Below are 17,949 nucleotides of genomic sequence, written 5' to 3' on the forward strand. Positions count from 1 at the left end.
TGTCCAATCTACATTTGCTTTGAAACCTTCTGGTCTGGCCCGGTGAGCTGGACTCTTCCCCGATACCTCTCTCTTGGCATCAGCCATGTGTCTCGTTTGGTTTGGGCTCGGCTCCCAAGCTCTGGGTCATTACAGTCCGGATCCAGGAGGCTCATTTGGAGTCAGCCTCCACTTTCTACTCCATCTTAGCATGATCCATGCCAAACCACAGGGACCCTCGAGTAAGAATTGCTGAGAAGAAAAGGTAATGCAATGGCAGGACACATTTCAAAGCCATCTGGAGCTTTTAAAGTTTCTCGTAATTGGTCTACCAATTGCATTCAGTTATTCTCTGGGACAGCATTTACAGTCAGTCTCTTAAGGCAGGAATAACATTATTTGCTAATCATCATCATAAACTCCTTCAATCTTATAATCAGCAAAATTTTTAATGTTCACAGAGCGCTTAAACACCAGAGTGAACAGAGGAATGGTGACATTTGTGTCAACCATCGTATTTAAGTCCAGAAACATTTTTTCCCTTTATCTTCATTCCAGTTTGTTCCTTGTGATTTCTGCAAACTCCTGGGAATGTTTTCACTGTAACCCTAGAGTAGACCTGCTTTTCAAAAGCTCTTAGTGCCTTTGTTTTCTTCAAAGTACTCCATATCACCAAAAATTAGGTGACTGTTTCTCCTCTGCGCACTCAAGTAGCGACACCAGAAAACAGATTTATTTAGTTACTGAGAAACTGGACTTTGAAAAAAAGTACTCAAGTTTATTGTTTTTGTGGACAATAAATCATATTCTAAGGCCATGGTTTCCTAACAGGGAACCCTCGAAGGGTGTCGGGGAGCAATGGTGAGCGGAAAGGAAGTTATACACCTTCCCCTTTCATCCCCAATTAAACCAAAACAATTCCACTTATATTGGTTTTGCATGATGTTTCATAATCTGGGCTTTTGTGCAATATTTCATTTGGAGAAAGACTTCCACCACTCAAAAACATTTTAAAGAGTTAAAAAAAAAAAGCACTATTCAAGAGCCAATACTGGATTGTTCTTTCTTATAGACTCTGAGGACTTTCTTTTTAGAAAAGGCTTCATCAGTCCTCAGGTACGTTTAGATGACTTTGACAAGAGAAAGCAAAGCACAGATTTTCCTATGACTAAGTGAGGTCAACTTTTTCATTCTGTTTCTAGAGTGAACCTTTGAATCTTCACAGAAGCTTGGGAGCAGGAATGGCCTTGGCCATTGTTTTCACTAACTTCTTTGCTTTACAAATGAGAAAATCAAATCCAGAGAGGTTAAGTCCTCTGCTCAAGGTCACATAGCTACACTGGAAAAAGCCAGGAGTTCTAACTCCCACTTCAGGGCCCTTTATTTCTTAGTTGATGTTTTATCCCTGGTTGTTTTGTTTTGTTTTGTTTTGTTTTTGTTTTTGTTTTTGTTTTTTTTGCAGCCATTTTATTTCTGCCCAATTAGTATTTTTACAAAGCTGTGATTCAGGACCAAATGTACCATTTACATAAAAGACTCTATCTTTTCCTTCCCTTAGCACTTCATCATCCAAGTGAGGTATAATAGGCATAACTTTTCTCAAAAATATCTTGGTCAGAAAGGCTGGGTTAATTCTCAGAAGGGTGTGGAAAGATATAACTCACAAACTAGCACCTGCTGAGAAAATTTCTTCTATCAACAGTTTAGCTCAGTGTCTGTAATTAACCTTTTCCCAATGCCTCAGGAACATTTCACACATTTAGAAATCATCTTATCAGGCTTAGGCTTTGAGTAAATTCTTACTGCAACATGGAGATAAGAACAAAGAAGGGTGTACAGAGTTCTCTGGGTCCATTCAAAGTGAAGCAAGAATTCAGAATTGACTCAATTGTTGCTGTGGAAGTATTGACCAAAGAGGTTGGGGCAGGGCCGGATAGCGAGGGGAACAGTTAGGGAATGATTATTTCTCTATGGTAAAGACATTGGATTTAGAGTCAGGGCACCTGGGTTCGACTTCCACCTCTGCTAGCACTAGATCTCTGACCTTAAGAAAGGCTGTTCATCTCTCCAAGCATTCACTTCTTCATTTGTGAAATGAGGTAAAGAATACCCACCCCAGAGACTGTGAAGAGAATCCAGATGAGATGAGATATATAGAAGCAGTTTATAAACTGTGAAGAACTATACAAACACTGACATTATATTCATTACATGTATTTCTTTCTTTCCTATACTTTCAGTGACCCTGTGAGGTTAGATAAAACAGAGATTATTCCTATTTGTCAGAGAGGTGGAGTGACTTATAAGCATATAATGTTAGAGGTCATCTAACCAGTATTATTTATAAGGTACAAACAAGATTTAGAAAAGTTCAGGTTTTTGGGCAGCCCGTGTGGCTCAGTGGTTTAGCGCCGCCGTCAGCCCAGGGTGTGATCCTGGAGACCCAGGATCGAGTCCCACGTCGGGTTCCCTGGATGGAGCCTGCTTCTCCCTCTGCCTGTATCTCTGCCTCTCTCTTTCTCTCTGTGTCTCTCATGAATAAATAAATAAAATCTTAAAAAAAAAAAAAAAAAAGAAACGAAATGAAACGAAACAAAAAGAAAAGAAACATTCAATGACTTACCCCGGGTCAAAAAGCTTGTTAATATGAGAGGTAAGTCTAGAATCGACCTTCAGATCCTTCTTTTTATATTGATTTCTATGATATGAAGAAAGGTTAGCTAGCCAGCTACTATAGCTTATTGGCTAATATTAGGGTTCTGTTGGCACCTCTCTTGACCTTTTAAGTCACATGTTCATCTTTTAAGCCTTTACTGCCCTCTGTCAATGGTGCCATCTTAGAATGGTGTGCTTGGATTTCTAGGAGATAAGAATTTCACACGTCATCAGTCTTGAGAAATAGCCTCCAATGATTGTCTCGTACCTAGCTATAATGTGGTTGTGTAATAAAGCATAGCCTTTCCTAAAGTTAGATGATTATCCTTCCCTATAGAAATCTAAACATAAATCTTACTCATTAAAAAAAAAAAAAAGGGATCCCTGGGTGGCGCAGCGGTTTAGCGCCTGCCTTTGGCCCGGGGCGTGATCCTGGAGACCCGGGATCGAATCCCACGTCGGGCTCCCTGCATGGAGCCTGCTTCTCCCTCTGCCTGTGTCTCTGCCTCTCTCTCTGTGTGTCTCTCATGAATAAATAAATCTTTTTTAAATAAATAAATAAATAAATAAATAAATAAATAAATAAATAAATAAATAAAATAAAATAAAATAAAAATAAAAAATAAAAAAAAAACACTATTAGCTCTTTGTTCTAAGCTGAGATTTCTTTGCAGCCCAGATATCACCAACCAGCCTTCTTATTTGCTGATAAATGTGTCTTGGACTAAAACTTAACATTTATTTTCATTTGAATACCTTTCCTTAAATGAATGAGATTTTTCAGAAGAATATAAAGCAAAAGGGCATTTAAGCAAACTTCTAAACCAAAAAAGTATTAAAATGAGCCTTCTGTGATTGAGGCTGTTCTTACTACTGTGGTCTATTATTTATGTGTATGCTAAAAGCAAGACTCTACAAGGACCCAAGGGAGACCTTGAGGAGTGGAGAAATCACGATGGTATAAATTTTGGGCTACTCAAAAAAAGTTACACTCTAAATGTTAGGTGGTTTGATAACAACAGTAAGGTTCTTATTTAATGACTCTGTGATCCTGCACGGCAGCAAGCCTGAGACCCTGTCGAGTCTGATTGGACAGTGGTCACAGCAGGAACCAGACCAGGTGAATGGCACGATCAACTGTTGGAGAATGGACATGAATGCGTTTGTGTACTTTTTTTCCTTGAGCCCAGACAGTTTTGAGGATTAGCAAATTTCTGTCTATAAAATGTGTTGGGGTCCTTGGATGGCAGATACTAGATAATTATGACATAGAAGTATTGTTTTTAATGGAAGCTTAAAATGATCTACAGTCACACCAGGGAATGTTCCACATTTGGACGTACTTTGGATTCCTCTCAACCATTTTATTTACTTTGGGCGCAGAATAATCCCCAAGCCTGTCTGGAAAATGAGAACCAGAGCCTGCAAACCATTTCTAAGCCCCATCCTGTCCCTGAGGTGTGTCTTCTTGGCCTTTGCCGAGACACAAAGGCAGATCCTTCTGCAAATAGCACTTTCCTTACCACAAATAATTAGAAAGGGAGGGGGAAAATAGGGGAGGAAAAAAAAAGAAGAAGAAGAAAGGGAAGAAAGGAGGGAGGAAGAAAGGGAGATTGGCAATTCAGCTGTCTTTTACCTCACTTGTGTGAAAAAGTATGGGATGCTTTCTACTCCTGGGCAAATAATTAAATGGTAGGTGGGTGGGTAGGTAGGTAGAGCACGCAGTCAAGCAAATGATAGAGGGATAGTTACTAGGAGGTTTCCGAAGTATTTAATCAGCCACTATCTGTTTTTGATGTTTTTAAAGAGCATCCAACAGCTCATTTGACTGCTATTTGTTTCATAATCCACTCTTTTCTTCACAACAACCAGGTAACATCAAACCTATGAGCAGACCACGTGGTCAAATACATGTATCCATGCAGCCTCACCCACGGTCGTCTGATTAGCAAGACTTTTAACTTCCAGTTAATAGGGAGGAGGAAGTCTAATACATTCCCAGCCCCCTTGCCTCAGCCACATCAGAGAGACCTCCCTCTGTTTCCAGAAATTGCCCTTCTCCCCTCAGGTGTAAGATCCTGTTTAGCAGATTAGGTCACCAGGCCCGTAAACCAAGGCAGCCCGCCTGGTACGTTCTCAGGACAACCTTATTCTTGGCTGCCAGCAGTTCCTGCCGTGACCATTGTCAAATCAGACTTGATAGAGCCTGGAGCGTGCTGCCGTGGAGGGACCAGGCAAGCTGTCCCCACATCCGTGCCAGTGCCAGTGCTCGGGGGGCACCCGAGGCATCCACCGAAGCCAGCACTTTGGTGCAGATAGCCGTTGTCAAGAGCCGGACAGCTTTGAGGGTTCAAATTCTGTGACCTTTTCCACCAGATTGATAGCATGTTTTTTGCACATATGGAATTTATTACATCCTTACGAAGCATTGGGTCTCAAGCTTTTTTTTTAATGCACTGGTAAATTTCTCTCACAATTCTTTTGTATCATCTTTTGTATTAATAAAAAATAGACGTTAAAACCCAGCGTAGGTAATGCACCAGCCCCTGCCCAACCCCCTGCTCTGGCCCTCCTCTGACCATGCCCCTCCAATGAAGTGAAGAGGCTATGGGGCCAAGGCGGATATGCCAAGTTAGAGCCAATTTTTTTTTTTTTTTTTTTTTTACTATTTCATTTATTTGACAGAGAGAGCACAAGCAGGGGGAGCAGCAGGCAGAGGGAGAGGGTGAAGCAGACTCCCTGCTGAGCAGAGAGCCTGCCGTGGGGCTCAGTCCCAGGACCCCAGATTTATGACCTGAGCCCAAGGCAGATGCTTAACCAACTGAGCCACCCAGGTGCCCCTAGAGCCAATTTTTAGATGATGCTCCCGGTTTCGGGGATCCCCGAGAAACCTCAGATGAGCCCATGCCTGCTTCCAGGACCTACGTGGGTCCCTTTTCTGGGTCCATCTTCTCAGGGCAGACTGGCCAATGGTGTGAACACCCAGGTCTAAGGTATGGCCCGGGGACAGCTGTGTGGAGGGATATGATGGCGTGTGGGTGTGAGCAAGGGGCCGGTGCCACCCATGCCACCCTGTTCTTGCACAGAACTTCCAGGGCCCCTGGCTCTCCAGGTCATTATAATCTATATTTACTGATCAAAGAGGAAGAACAGAATATACCTTATTTAACAATTTGTGGCCTAGTTTATAGATTTTAAATATTTAGACATCTTCATTTGTTTACTTGTCCCTTCTGATTATGCACTTCTCTCTATCCTTTCCCATTCTTCCTGCCTTTTTTCAAATCTCAGGAAAAGAGGTGTCCTCCCTCCTCCAAACTAGACCCTCTGACTGCGACCCTAATCTCCTTCCCTACTGCCCCCTCTCTGCCGCCTGCAGAATGCACAGACGCCTCTCTCCCAGCACGCGCTGTAGATGCAGTTCCATTTTCCTTTCCGATCCCACAAATTTTTCCCTAATACTGTCCCCACAAAGGCTGCTGTCAATTCTGAGGCCCCGGGCTCACTAGTCACCCTCCTCTGGGATGGCTGGGGTTAGTGTAATTCAGCACAGTTGCACAACCACTCCCTGAGACCCTGCACACAGATTCCCCAGGGCTGTCCCCTTATCCCGCTTCACCAAATGCTGTCTCCTCTGTCTTCTCCACTCCACTCTGTGTCCTCCTTCCACCCACCGAAGAGGATACTCCCCAGGGTTCAGTCGAAGGGATCCTCTGCTCTTCCGTCTCTATGCATTTGCCCTTGGCAGACATGTCTCGCTCCTGGCGGGGGGAACAGCCACATCTCTGAGTCTGTGAAATTTTTCTACTTCTTTTCATTTCAAGTACAGTGGTTTCAGTTACAGTATGGGGTGTTTTGTCAGCTAGCTTGGGCTAACCACCATTTATCACATGGTGGGGAAAAATGCATTCCAGCTTCCAAACAGCTTATTTGTAAAAGAATGTAGCCCACATGGGAAAGGAAAGCTTCTTATTGCCCCAACGAGATTGCATCTGTGCAATAAACACACCAGGCACACTCACAGATACTAAAATTCAAAGATGAATAAGATATGGCCTCAAAGAACTCACCAGTTAAAAAGGAATAAACATGAAAAGAAATTATTGCATTCCGCTACGACACCTAGAGTCATGTTTTGCACATGGTGTGTGTTCGAAAGACAGCTGTTGACTGATGGTCAGCTGGTGAGTAGAAAGCAGTGAGTCATAAGCATTTTGCTCCTCAGTAATATTCCAGATACTCCAAAAGATCTTTTGCCCACACTCAGAGTTTTCTTTGCAGATGCCCTAATTGCCCAGATACCCCAAAGTCCGTTCTAACTTTCACATGAGCATCACGAAAATTCTTAGAGGGAGATAGGAGGGAAGAAGGGAATTTGGGAGCAAACCCAACAGTTAAGAACCACCTTGCTCCAATTATAGTTGCTGTGGGTCCCAAACTTCTTTCCAAATTCCACAAAAATGCTGCACCCCACTCTCAGCTCTAGCCTTTCACGATGTGAGACAAAGAATTAAAAAGGTATTTCCTAAATTCAAAATATAGATGTCATCTATATGTGTGAATGTGCAACCTCTTACACATATATGGAGAGGAAATAAAAGCCTCAAAACTTATACAACAAAACATTAACAGATGTTATCTTTAAATAATGGGAATATGAATAATTCTTACTTTCCTTTTTGTGTTTTTCTGTAATTTCTATGGTGAACACCTTTCACTTTTGTGTTCAGGATTTTAAAAAGCATCTGTGCTGTGTAACAAATTGCTGCAAACATAGCACCTGAAAGCAATACCCGTTTCTTAGGTCCTAGTTCTGGAGTTTGGGAGTCTAGGAAGGCTCGGCTGCATTCTCTGCTCAGGATCTCCTAAGGCCGGAACCAGGATGTCAGTCAGACAGGGCTCCTACCCAGAGGCTCTGCTGTCAAGCCCCTTTGGATTTTTGGCAGAATTCAGGTCATTGTGATTGTAGGATTGAAGTCCCTGTTTCCTTGCTGGCTGTCAGCCAGGGTCACTCCTAGATGCCACTCTCAGGGCCTTACCCCAGAGTCCAACCCCCCATCCCAGCCACAGACAATTCCCACATGTCACATGCCCCCCATACTTCAAGTCTTCCCTTCTGCTACCAGACAGAAGAACTCTCTGCTTTATAGGGTTTTTATGATTAAATTAGGCGCGCCCAGATAATCTCCCTTTTTAATTAACTCAAAGTCAATTGATTAGCAGCCTTAATTACATCTGCAAGATCCCCTTTACCACATAATGTAAATAATCACAAGTAACATCCTATCACATTCACAGATCCTGCCCACACTTAAGGGGAGAGGATTATGCAGACTGTGTATAGCAGGGGCTGGGGTCTTGGGGGCCACATTGGAATTCTGGCTACCAGTGTGTGTGTGTGTGTGTGTGTGTGTGTGATTTTTTTTTTTTTTTTGAACTCTTCTCTGAGAGTTAAGAATGGAATTCTTGGTAGCCCCTGAAGCCCTCATTATACTTTCTACCTCCTGCTGGTAGAAATCATAAGAGGATGGACCAGAAGTAAAGGAACCTGGAGTGTATCTGCCTTTGTTGATAAACACACATCCGTCTCTCCGTACTTCTCCACGGCCATCTGTCGAGCACTTCTGTACAGTAGCAGACCAAAGAGTTGGAGGCTTATAGGTCTGATGACAATTCTTTAGTGGACGGAGGCCTCTAACTCTCTGATTCTCTTGCCTATAGTATGACATCGTTGGACACTCTGGAGATGGCTACAACATTGGTCTAGTTCCACTTAACAAAATCCCCAAGGACAATAAGCAAAGACTAGAAATCCTGAAGGTAAGTAAATTAAGTCACTTCTATATCGTGAAAACTTCCCCCGGATTAGGTAAAACATCTTCTGATCACTGAAAAGATTCGCTGAGGTAGCAGGAGATACAGAACTGTGTTCCAAACATTCGAGCATTAAATGGAGAAAACACTCGTGCCTAAAATCCTTTTCTCCACGGTACAAATTTTAAACTTTGTTCCCTACCTATTTCCAGGGTACTCAGCATTACCCTGAGCAATACTATTATTAATAATACTGAATAATATTATTATCAGGACTCTACAGCCTGGGTCCCCTCCTGTATCCTCTACAGGTCTTCTCAGTCCCTGCATATCTCAGTAAAAGAAAAAGAATGACCCCTTTTAAGTACTTAGTATTTTCTAATGATATTTTTCACATACCTCGATCTACAATAGAAATACACACACACCGTGCATTTAAGGTAATTGCCCCCCTTGTTCTAAGTACAGTGTTTAGTGCTACAACTTTGTTCATTAGAAATTGGGGATCCCTGGGTGGCGCAGCGGTTTGGCGCCTGCCTTTGGCCCAGGGCGTGATCCTGGAGACCCAGGATCGAATCCCATGTCGGGCTCCCGGTGCATGGGGCCTGCTTCTCCCTCTGCCTGTGTCTCTGCCTCTCTCTCTCTCTGTGACTATCATAAATAAATAAAAAAAAAATTTAAAAAAAAAAAAAAAAAAGAAATTGAACCCATTCCTCATTTTTCTTCCATGTGCGTTCACAGGACTTGCCCACATTTAAGAGGAGAGGATTATGCAGGCTGTGCATAGCAGGGGCAGGAATCTCAGGGACCACCCTGGAGTTTTGCCTCCCACTGAGTGTGTGTGTGATACCAAGTTTTATGTTTTCTTACATTTTTCCCACTTTAAATGGCAGCTTGAGTTTTAAGAGCAAGTGCCAACTGGGAGAGTTTGGAAACATTCCCTGTTTCTAACAAAAGTCTTAACCGCATATAAATATCACTGTGTACTGTTGTCGCTCTAAGGTGCAAATTAAATAGAACTTACTTAGAGATTTATTATTCAAGGGCAGTAATGGGTATTTGTGCTTTCTCATGGCCAATAGAAATATCATTATGTTTGTTTAAAAAGTTTCTCACCCATGGCTTCCGTGCAACATCTCTTACCCCCAGACCATGCATGCCCATGCTCAATTCTGCATGAGTGGGGACCACACGCTAGAGGGAACAGAACATGCCATCAAGGAAATAGTCAAAGAAGAAGCTGACGAGTACTTTGTCATCGTCTTAAGTGATGCAAACCTGTCACGATACGGAATACATCCTGCCAAGTTTGCCCAAATCCTGACAAGCAACCCTCAAGTAAATGCTTTTGCCATTTTCATTGGCTCTTTAGGTGATCAAGCAACCAGGTAAGCATCCCCTCCGGATCCGGCAAAGGACAGGTATAGGGACACCTGAGTACCTGCCCAGCACGTGCCATTTCATGGGATTGGCTTCACGAGGGGCAGTGGGGGAGAAAATAGAAGGGTAGGCAGTCGAGTTGCTACAGTCAAGGAGCTGGTAGTCGATTTGAGAGGATATAATACTCTGTGTTTGGATGAGCGATAATTCTAAATTGATTATTTTTCAGTCTCTACTTAAACCAACAATAGAATAACAAATTGATTTGTCCACTAATAAACTAGACAGTATTTTACATGTTTTGAACTTAATGTCAAAGTCTCAAGTTCAGTTCTAATCAGTTCATATTTGAATCATATTCAAAGTAGCAGACATCAGGGCGCCTGGGTGGCTTAGTCAAGTGTCTGCCTTTGGCTCAGGTCATGACCTCAAGGTCCTGAGATTGACTGAGCCCCACATGGGGCTCCCTGCTCAGTGGGGAGTCTGCTGCTTCTCCCTTTCCCTCGGCAAGTTCCCTCCCTCTCTCTCTCTCTCTCAAATAAATAAATAAATACATCTTTAAAAAATAAATATAGTAGCAAACATCTACTATTTTCCTAGCAGAAGATGCTATGTATGTGTATATAAATAATATATAAAATATATTATTTATATACACATACATATAGACGTGTATATATCTCTTCTCACTGGGGAGACAGGCAGGTGAAGCACGCGGAGACCGTGAAAAACAGAATATATAGTAAGATGCTACACTGAACATGTGGAATATTCAGTAGAGAAGTTTATGGCCAGATAACAGATACCATTGTAGATGAACTAAAAGGAGAGCTCTGGAAACACTTTGATTTCTCGAACACACTAACGTTTATCTTTTCAAATTATAAACAGAAAGAACTTGTGATTTTTCTCTGCTTGAAATATTTGTATGAAGCAAAAAACACAAATGAAAGTATATCTCCTCCATCCCCCCAAAACAATATTCCTGCCCAGACCACCTACCTTTCTGTTATTCCTGTCTTTTACCTGTCACTCTCTGAGGTATAGAGTCCTGTTTAGATTATGAAATGTTTTAGTGTCCAAACAGCTTGGCATCTTTTTCTATTCCCTTCACCTCGCTGCAGGACCACAGAGGGAGATTAAGAACTGCCTTACTATCATGTCGTTGCAGTCACTTTATTACAACTGACTGATTTTTCTCAGTTTTGTATTGTAGCCCCTTCTAGAACTTCCATGCCCTTGAATGCAAACCATGCCTTTTCCACTCAGATTTTCTTCAGGACCAGCCCAGTATTAAGCAGACAGCAAGTTCAACAAATACTAGTTGAGCTGAAATAGCTATTTTGTCTTTCTAGTGAACAGATCCTGTTTGAATACTTAAGAAAGTACAATAATACCCTTGTGGTTTCCTAGGGAAATGGTCCAACATCCACTGGCAAAAGATATGTTGCAGAATTAGCTGGTCGGTTACCAGGCATGCCAAATGTATGATACTACACAGGATGGTTGACTTTTATTAAATGTCATTCCAAAACCAAACTTTGTTGGCACAGTGAAAGGAGGCGTTCTTTTGGATAGAACTGTGTCTTGTACTTTGATTGCTTTCAAAAATGGCCCTTTGTTCCAAATGATAAATTGCCATTTAAAAAAATTATCATAAGCCTATGTAACCTTAGTATCATCCAAGCTGCAACTGCCGAAGTCAGATTCCCCTTCATGTTGTATGATGTGAGGCAAAAAAATAAAAGAGAGAGAGAGAGAGAGAGAACCACCTGGGGTTTGGCTGGGCAGCATCTTGGGGGCGTGTTTTCTAAGGCAGGAAAAACACCTAAAAGTACACTGTGAGGCCAATGCATGTGCTGGTCCCAGGTGAGCTAATCCCAGATCCTTCCCTAGGGCTCTGTTTTGCCTCGGGAATACCAGGAAATGACAGTAATAAAAGGAAGGAAATTTCTTCTTTTCAAATTAACTGATTTTTCTCACTGAAAAGACCTCTCTTTTGGTTCACTGCTCTCAGCAGGCCTCTGTTCTGTTGCCCTTCCAGGCCTTTCATTGCCTGGTGACAGCCCATTGGGTTGCAGGCAGGGACAAGGTATTAGAAAGCAAAAACTTCCTTTCCTGAGAAACCATTTGGATGCCGAGGTTTGCTTGGTGAGAGGGCAGGAGGTGGAAGGGGAGCCCCCATTTGCAATGGTGATTTTCTTTCCCTCTCCCTCCTGGCAGGCTTCAGAGAACTCTACCAGCTGGCCGCTCTTTCGTCGCCATGGATACCAAGGACATCCCTCAGATTTTACAACAGATCTTCACCTCCACCATGTTGTCCACTGTTTAAGACGCGCCCTTCATCCCCCCTGATGACCCTGGGATTTGAAACAAGATGGGAGTAAGGCATGCTGTGAAGACAGGAAGGCATCTGTAAAGTGAACCTGTGCAATGACTGGATAATTCTGGCATTCTGGCTCTTCTTGTGCTTGCTTCAGGAGTCAGAATTGAGGAAAGCAGCGGGAGAGGAGCTTGTGCATGGAAATCTACCACCACTGATGGGGTTCACAGGGAAACGGGTTGCCCTGCATTTTATAAAAGGTGTCAGGGTTCATGGAAGACGGTTTGAGAACTGTGGTGCTTGGTTTGTACCCAGAAAGCTCAGGGAAAGAGAATTCCTTGCTTTTGCCTTAAAAGAACATCTGGTCACCTGAGGGAACAGGAGTCATTCTCATACCATTTTCTGCCATCGAGATACAAGTCTGTGTAAACTTGCCCCACCAGGAATCATTATTTTCTCCTCCACCCTCCATCGCCCAGCAAACAATGATTTTATAGTATTAAACCCACTGAAAAGCCGCCCAGCAGCAGTATTTTATAAAAGGTCAGATCTTATTTTTCAATAATTCCATTTTCTTGGCCAAAGCTAAAAAGGAATCAAAAGATCCCTGCATTGCTTCCTTCCCCACTCGACTGTTTAAAGACTTTAAATAATGAAGAGTGACCGTCCTATTTCCGTGCTGTCAGCGTGGAAGGATAAAGGATGTCTTGCCTTGAATTTCCTGTGTCTTCTTGTTCGTCCAGCACTTCTCACAAGTGTCACGTATTTTGGTGTCCAAAATGTAAGGCTCGAAATAACAAACGCTTATGGTTTTACTTAAAGCAAAGTGAAAGCAAGGCAGTTTGTTTGAGTTGAATGGTAACTGGAGATGTCTTTAGCTATAAAACGAACAAACAAAAACACCCTTTTTTTCAAGATTTGTTCTTTTTTCTTTCAAAGTGCACCTTATTCCCCACCTGCTCTTCGGCTGACCTTTATTTATCAACGGGCTCAATGTCACTTTGTTTAAAATCAAACGCTACAGCCAAAGTCAGGCTCTGTTCAACCACATAAGGACTTCCTCTTCACCGGTGATGCAAAGTCAGAATTGCGGGGAGTACCGATGTATGTGTGCTTTCCTGACATGGGTTGGAAAAACTAATCTTGTTAATAATAATTAACTTATTTGTCCATATGTAGTGAAATTGTACAGATTCGTTTCATTTTAATCAATCATAGGAAAGAAAATACCCGTTTGTTTCACCAGCCTAACCCCCTAACAACTGTCAAAGAAATAAAAGCAATCAGATTTCCAGTGCAGTCGGGACTGCCCCATGAGCTCGCCGACTTGTCTTGTTTTTCCAGCCAGATGCTTGCTCTGTGTACTGAATCATCCAGTGATGCGATCGCAACCCAGTAAGTCCCTTTAACCCTGTACCAGCATTAGGAACGGTAGTAATAATAACAAGGGCAGCCGCCCAGTGTTCACTGATGACCTAGAACGCAGCGGGGATGCTAAGTGGGTCCATTCAGGGGTGGGTCCGTTCAGTCCTCACAACGATGTGTGCAAAACAGGTACTTTTTAACCTCATTTTACAGACAAGGAAGGCAAGTCACTTCCCAATACTGAACTCTTGACTATTCATTGTCCTTTTAACATCCTTCTTGACAAGTAAGGAAACTGAGACCTAAGGAAGCTCAAGAAAACAGGCCACACCCCCGGTCAGGCAGGGCCATGGTGGCCCCCTTGGTGCATTATTCTTACCTCAGGCGAGCTCTCCTTGCCTTCGCTGCTCTCTCTTCTTGCAACCTGACCGCAGTTCATAGAGCTTCCTTCCACTCCCTGGAAGAAAGAGGAGCTTTCCTTCCTCTCAGAAACCACCTGCACACATTCTGCCGCTCGGAGGGAGGTGTGGGGACCCGGGACAGGAACACTGCTGGAGGGACACCTCTCACCGGGCCTTCCTGGGCTCAGCCACAAACTTGAGGAAGTGCCTTTCGCAGGGCCAGCTTAACCCCCGGGGTGCCCCTCCACGAGAGGGTCACAGCCCCCAAATGTTTGGGCCCAGAATCCAAGAGTCGGGTAGAGAATGGCATGGGTTTTTCAAAATTTATTTATTTGACAGAGCACAACCAGGGGGAGCGGCAAGCAGAGGGAGAGGGAGAAGCAATCTCCCTGCAGAGCAAGGAGCAAGGAGCCGGATGCAGGCCTCCATCCCAGATCCCCCAGGATCATGACCTGAGCCAAAGGGAGGTGCTTAACCCACTGAGCCACCCAGGTGCCCTGAGAATGGCCTTTTAACAAATCTCACCTGTGCCCTAACTACCTGAGTGAGCAGAAGCCATTTTTTTTTAACATGGGGAGAATGTTCTCACGTAATTAAATTTTCCTTTCCCCACCGGCCAGACATCCTTGCAATTGTAAGAAAGAAAAGGAAAGAAAAAAGAAAGAAAAGAAAAGAAAAGAAAAGAAAAGGAAAGGAAAGGAAAGGAAAGGAAGGAAGGAAGGAAGGAAGGAGAAAGAAAGATCATGTAACTCCTGACTTATTTGTAAAAGAGAAGCTGACAGGGGAGGGGGAGAGGACAGAGAAGACATGAGGAGGGTTTATTTTCACTTCTTGGAATCCCTAAGAAGTTTGTGCCTTTATTATTAAACGCACTTAATTACGGGCCACTCCAGGCTGTTCCCAGGCCCTTCTCGGGGCCAGGACATTATAATAAATGTATTGTTTGCCTCAGGGGGGTCCCATTGAAAGGCATGGACACCAGCTGGGTCTCCCCAGTGAGCCCGGGGAGCCCTGAGAAGGTTCATTGTTACCCCTGAGCACCGGGAGGAATGAATGCACTGAATGGCCACAGCATCAGGGGCCCCTTCCCCCCAGAACCTTCTGTGTGCCCCGGCAAGATGACCTCATCACACAGGAGGCAGTGGATCGGGCCTGGAGGACCTGAGCCTGTCACACGTTGGGAATGAATCATTTAATTCTTTTCCACGTACACCCTTTCCAGTGACCTGTCAGAGGAGGAGAAATCCATCAATGCCAGTGGGATTTTCTCTCAAACAAAACTCGAGGGCTCTGAAATCCATTGAGAAGTAGTTTTCTGGGGACAGCATGGTCACGGTTCCAGAACCAGCTCCAGAGGCTTCAGCCCTCCCTCCACCTGGCTCCTTCCTGTGCCTGTCCCCTGTCATATCAGCTAGGATTAAATTCCTCCGGGGAGCAGAGGAGCTGAGAGGTATGGGACTGGGGGGACAGGCGGGGTCTGCCAGTTTGTCCCCTTTCCATTAGGGCCCAACAATCACAGGTGTGAGGGAGACCCCGCAAGTTCTAAGCCAGCATCTCCTGCCTGGACACCTGGTCTTCCAGAGTTGCATCAAAGAATAGGCAAATGCCCGCTCGCATCTAGTAAGTTGTACGTGACTTTGTCGCCTTAAGAGATAAAATGTCCACTTGCGAAAAATTATTCCAACCAGTAACATCTAGCTTTCGAACACACTCTGATGAAGAGTCTGACGCGCTCCCGCCTTCTGGTCAGGGTGTCCTCAAAGTCCCCGCCACTGCCCTTCCCCTCCCTTTCTCTCAGGTTTGCTGTGGCCAAAGCGCTACAGGTAAACGGAAAGGAATCCGGTGTTGGATCTTGTGGCGGAAGGCTTCATAAACTCGAAGTAGAAGAGTCAGTAGAAAGGAAGTTCTAGATGCTGCTGTGAGGTGTGACCTTGGGCTTGTCACCTCTGGGTCTCAACTGCTTCATCTGTTTGTTTTTTTTTAAGATTTATTTATTTATTTATTCATGAAAGGCACAGAGGAGAGAGAGAGGCAGAGACACAGGCAGAGGGAGAAGCAGGCTCCATGCAGGGAGCCCGACGTGGGACTCGATCCGGGGTCTCCAAGATCAGGCCCTGGGCTGAAGGCAGGTGCTACACGGTCCTGGGATTGAGCCCCACGTCGGGCTCCCTGCTCAGTGGGGAGCCTGCTTCTCCCTCCACGCCTCCCTCCTGCTTAGGTGCGCTCTCTCTCTCCTCTCTCTCTCTCATGCTCTGTCTCTTAAATAAAACCTTTTTAAAAATTAAAGTTTAGAGACACCGGTGGCTCAGTGGTTGAGCATCTGCCTTTGGCCCAGGGCGTGACCCTGGAGACCCGAGATCGAGTCCCACGTCGGGCTCCCGGTGCATGGAGCCTGCTTCTCCCTCTATGTCTCTGCCTCTCTCTGTGTGTCTCTCATGAATAAATAAAATCTTTTTTAAAAAGACTTAAATTTAAAATGTTGAACCAAATTCTAACACTACAGTCCCTGTTTCTAAATCTCATACGGCCAACTGACCCTGTCCCTCACACAAGACTTGCAAGAACCACAGCATTTCAATGTGGTTTTGGCTCCAGAACCCCCACAAACCGCCCCTGTTGTACAGAGGGTTTGAGCCCCCAAATCACCGGGCTTGAGTGTCACCGGCAGGGTCCGCGGCCTAAAAGCTACAAAGAATCATTAGATTAGGACAAGCAGGGTTTCCCCCCTCAGCTGGACAGACACTGCTGTCGGATAGGAATGCACCAGATTCCTGCCCCTCGCCTCCCTCTTTGCGTCTTGCTGCCTTAAACTAAAACCCCGAATCCGCTAATCTGCAGAAGATCAAAAAGGATCAGGAATTGGAAAACTACTGGGTGCCGAGAGCTGACCTTTGTGCCACAAGCTGAACAATGCACAATTGTGTGTGTGGGTTTTTTTTTTTTTTTCATTGTTGAATCCTGTAAACAAAAATCTCCTCCAGAGGCGGGGGGAAATGCTTGCCAAGCAAACCTCTCCGGTTGAAAATGATTTGACTTTTTTTTTTTTTTTTTTTTTTTTTTTGACACTGAGCACCGTCTGGGGCTTCCACCTTCCAACAGAGGCCTTGTCTGTTCTTGCAGCAGCCGGGGCCGAACGCTTTGGAATGCCGGGGTTACATAACCTCAAAACTGAGTGGCGCTTGTGGTCTTTGGCCACCCCGAGCAAAGCAGAACTCTCCGAAGGTGGTTTGGATCCGGAGCGTGGTGGGAACGTCATACTTAGCTCGAAGAAATCTCAGCAACCGACACGTCAGCTCCAAGAAACATCAGCCGCCGCACAAGGCCCTCTCCTCCAGGCAGGCGCCAGGATCACCTGGAGGCTCTCTCTTCTCCCTGGCTTCGTCAAAGTGCTTTGGAGCTGCCAGCTTTTTCCTTGAAAAAGCAATCAGCTGTTGGTCGTTAAACTCTGACTCCAGAGACAATGGGTGTGACCCCCCCGAAGTGTCCGCATATCTTAAAATTTCTTAAATTTCTTAAAGAAATTTCTTAAAATGATGTGCAACTCCGAGGCCTTAGGAATAGTAGTGAGGGTTTGACCTGGGAAGGGAAGGGGACACCTGTCAGCCTGAGCATCCCACAGCAGGTTTGTCTCCCTACGCTGGCCGCGATGGGACAAGAAAATAATGAGCCTGTCAAGAGTACTCTGTGTAATTGGTCTCATGATGCCGTACATGAAGCCTTATTAATTGAAATGAAATAAAATAAGGACGCTTACTCAGACGGGACATTAAAGTTGGGTTTCTGGGTGCAATATATTTATATTAATAAATACTGATGCCAATGTAATGAGACTGAGCCTTTCTTCGTTCCAACACGAATTAAGACGTCTTCTATCCTCGGGGCTCCAGGAATAGAGGAAGTCCTAGCAGAGCTGGTGGGCCCATTTCCTTTTACAGAACATTTTCTGGCCCACAGAAGATTCAGCCCTGAAAACAGTGGCCTGGAAAGGAGCACATTTGGGGGGGGGGGCGGCTGGGGGGCAGTGGAAATGGC

General features: G+C 44.4%; 1 protein-coding gene across 2 annotated transcripts in view; it reads left to right on the plus strand.

The window, feature by feature from the left end:
• VWA8 (von Willebrand factor A domain containing 8) overlaps positions 1 to 17,742 on the plus strand; it is a 354,557-nt gene extending 336,815 nt beyond the window's left edge. For both annotated transcript variants that reach the window (XM_035704343.2, XM_049099336.1), the window contains exons 43-45: positions 8,356 to 8,454; positions 9,598 to 9,836; positions 12,052 to 17,742. In XM_035704343.2, the coding sequence (XP_035560236.1) occupies positions 8,356 to 8,454; positions 9,598 to 9,836; positions 12,052 to 12,160 (447 nt within the window). In that variant the 3' untranslated portion in view covers positions 12,161 to 17,742. The remainder of the gene's footprint in view (positions 1 to 8,355; positions 8,455 to 9,597; positions 9,837 to 12,051) is intronic.
• The last annotated feature ends 207 nt before the right edge of the window (positions 17,743 to 17,949 follow it).

This window comes from Canis lupus, chromosome 22 (assembly GCF_003254725.2).
Source record: "Canis lupus dingo isolate Sandy chromosome 22, ASM325472v2, whole genome shotgun sequence".
Lineage (NCBI taxonomy): Eukaryota > Metazoa > Chordata > Mammalia > Carnivora > Canidae > Canis > Canis lupus.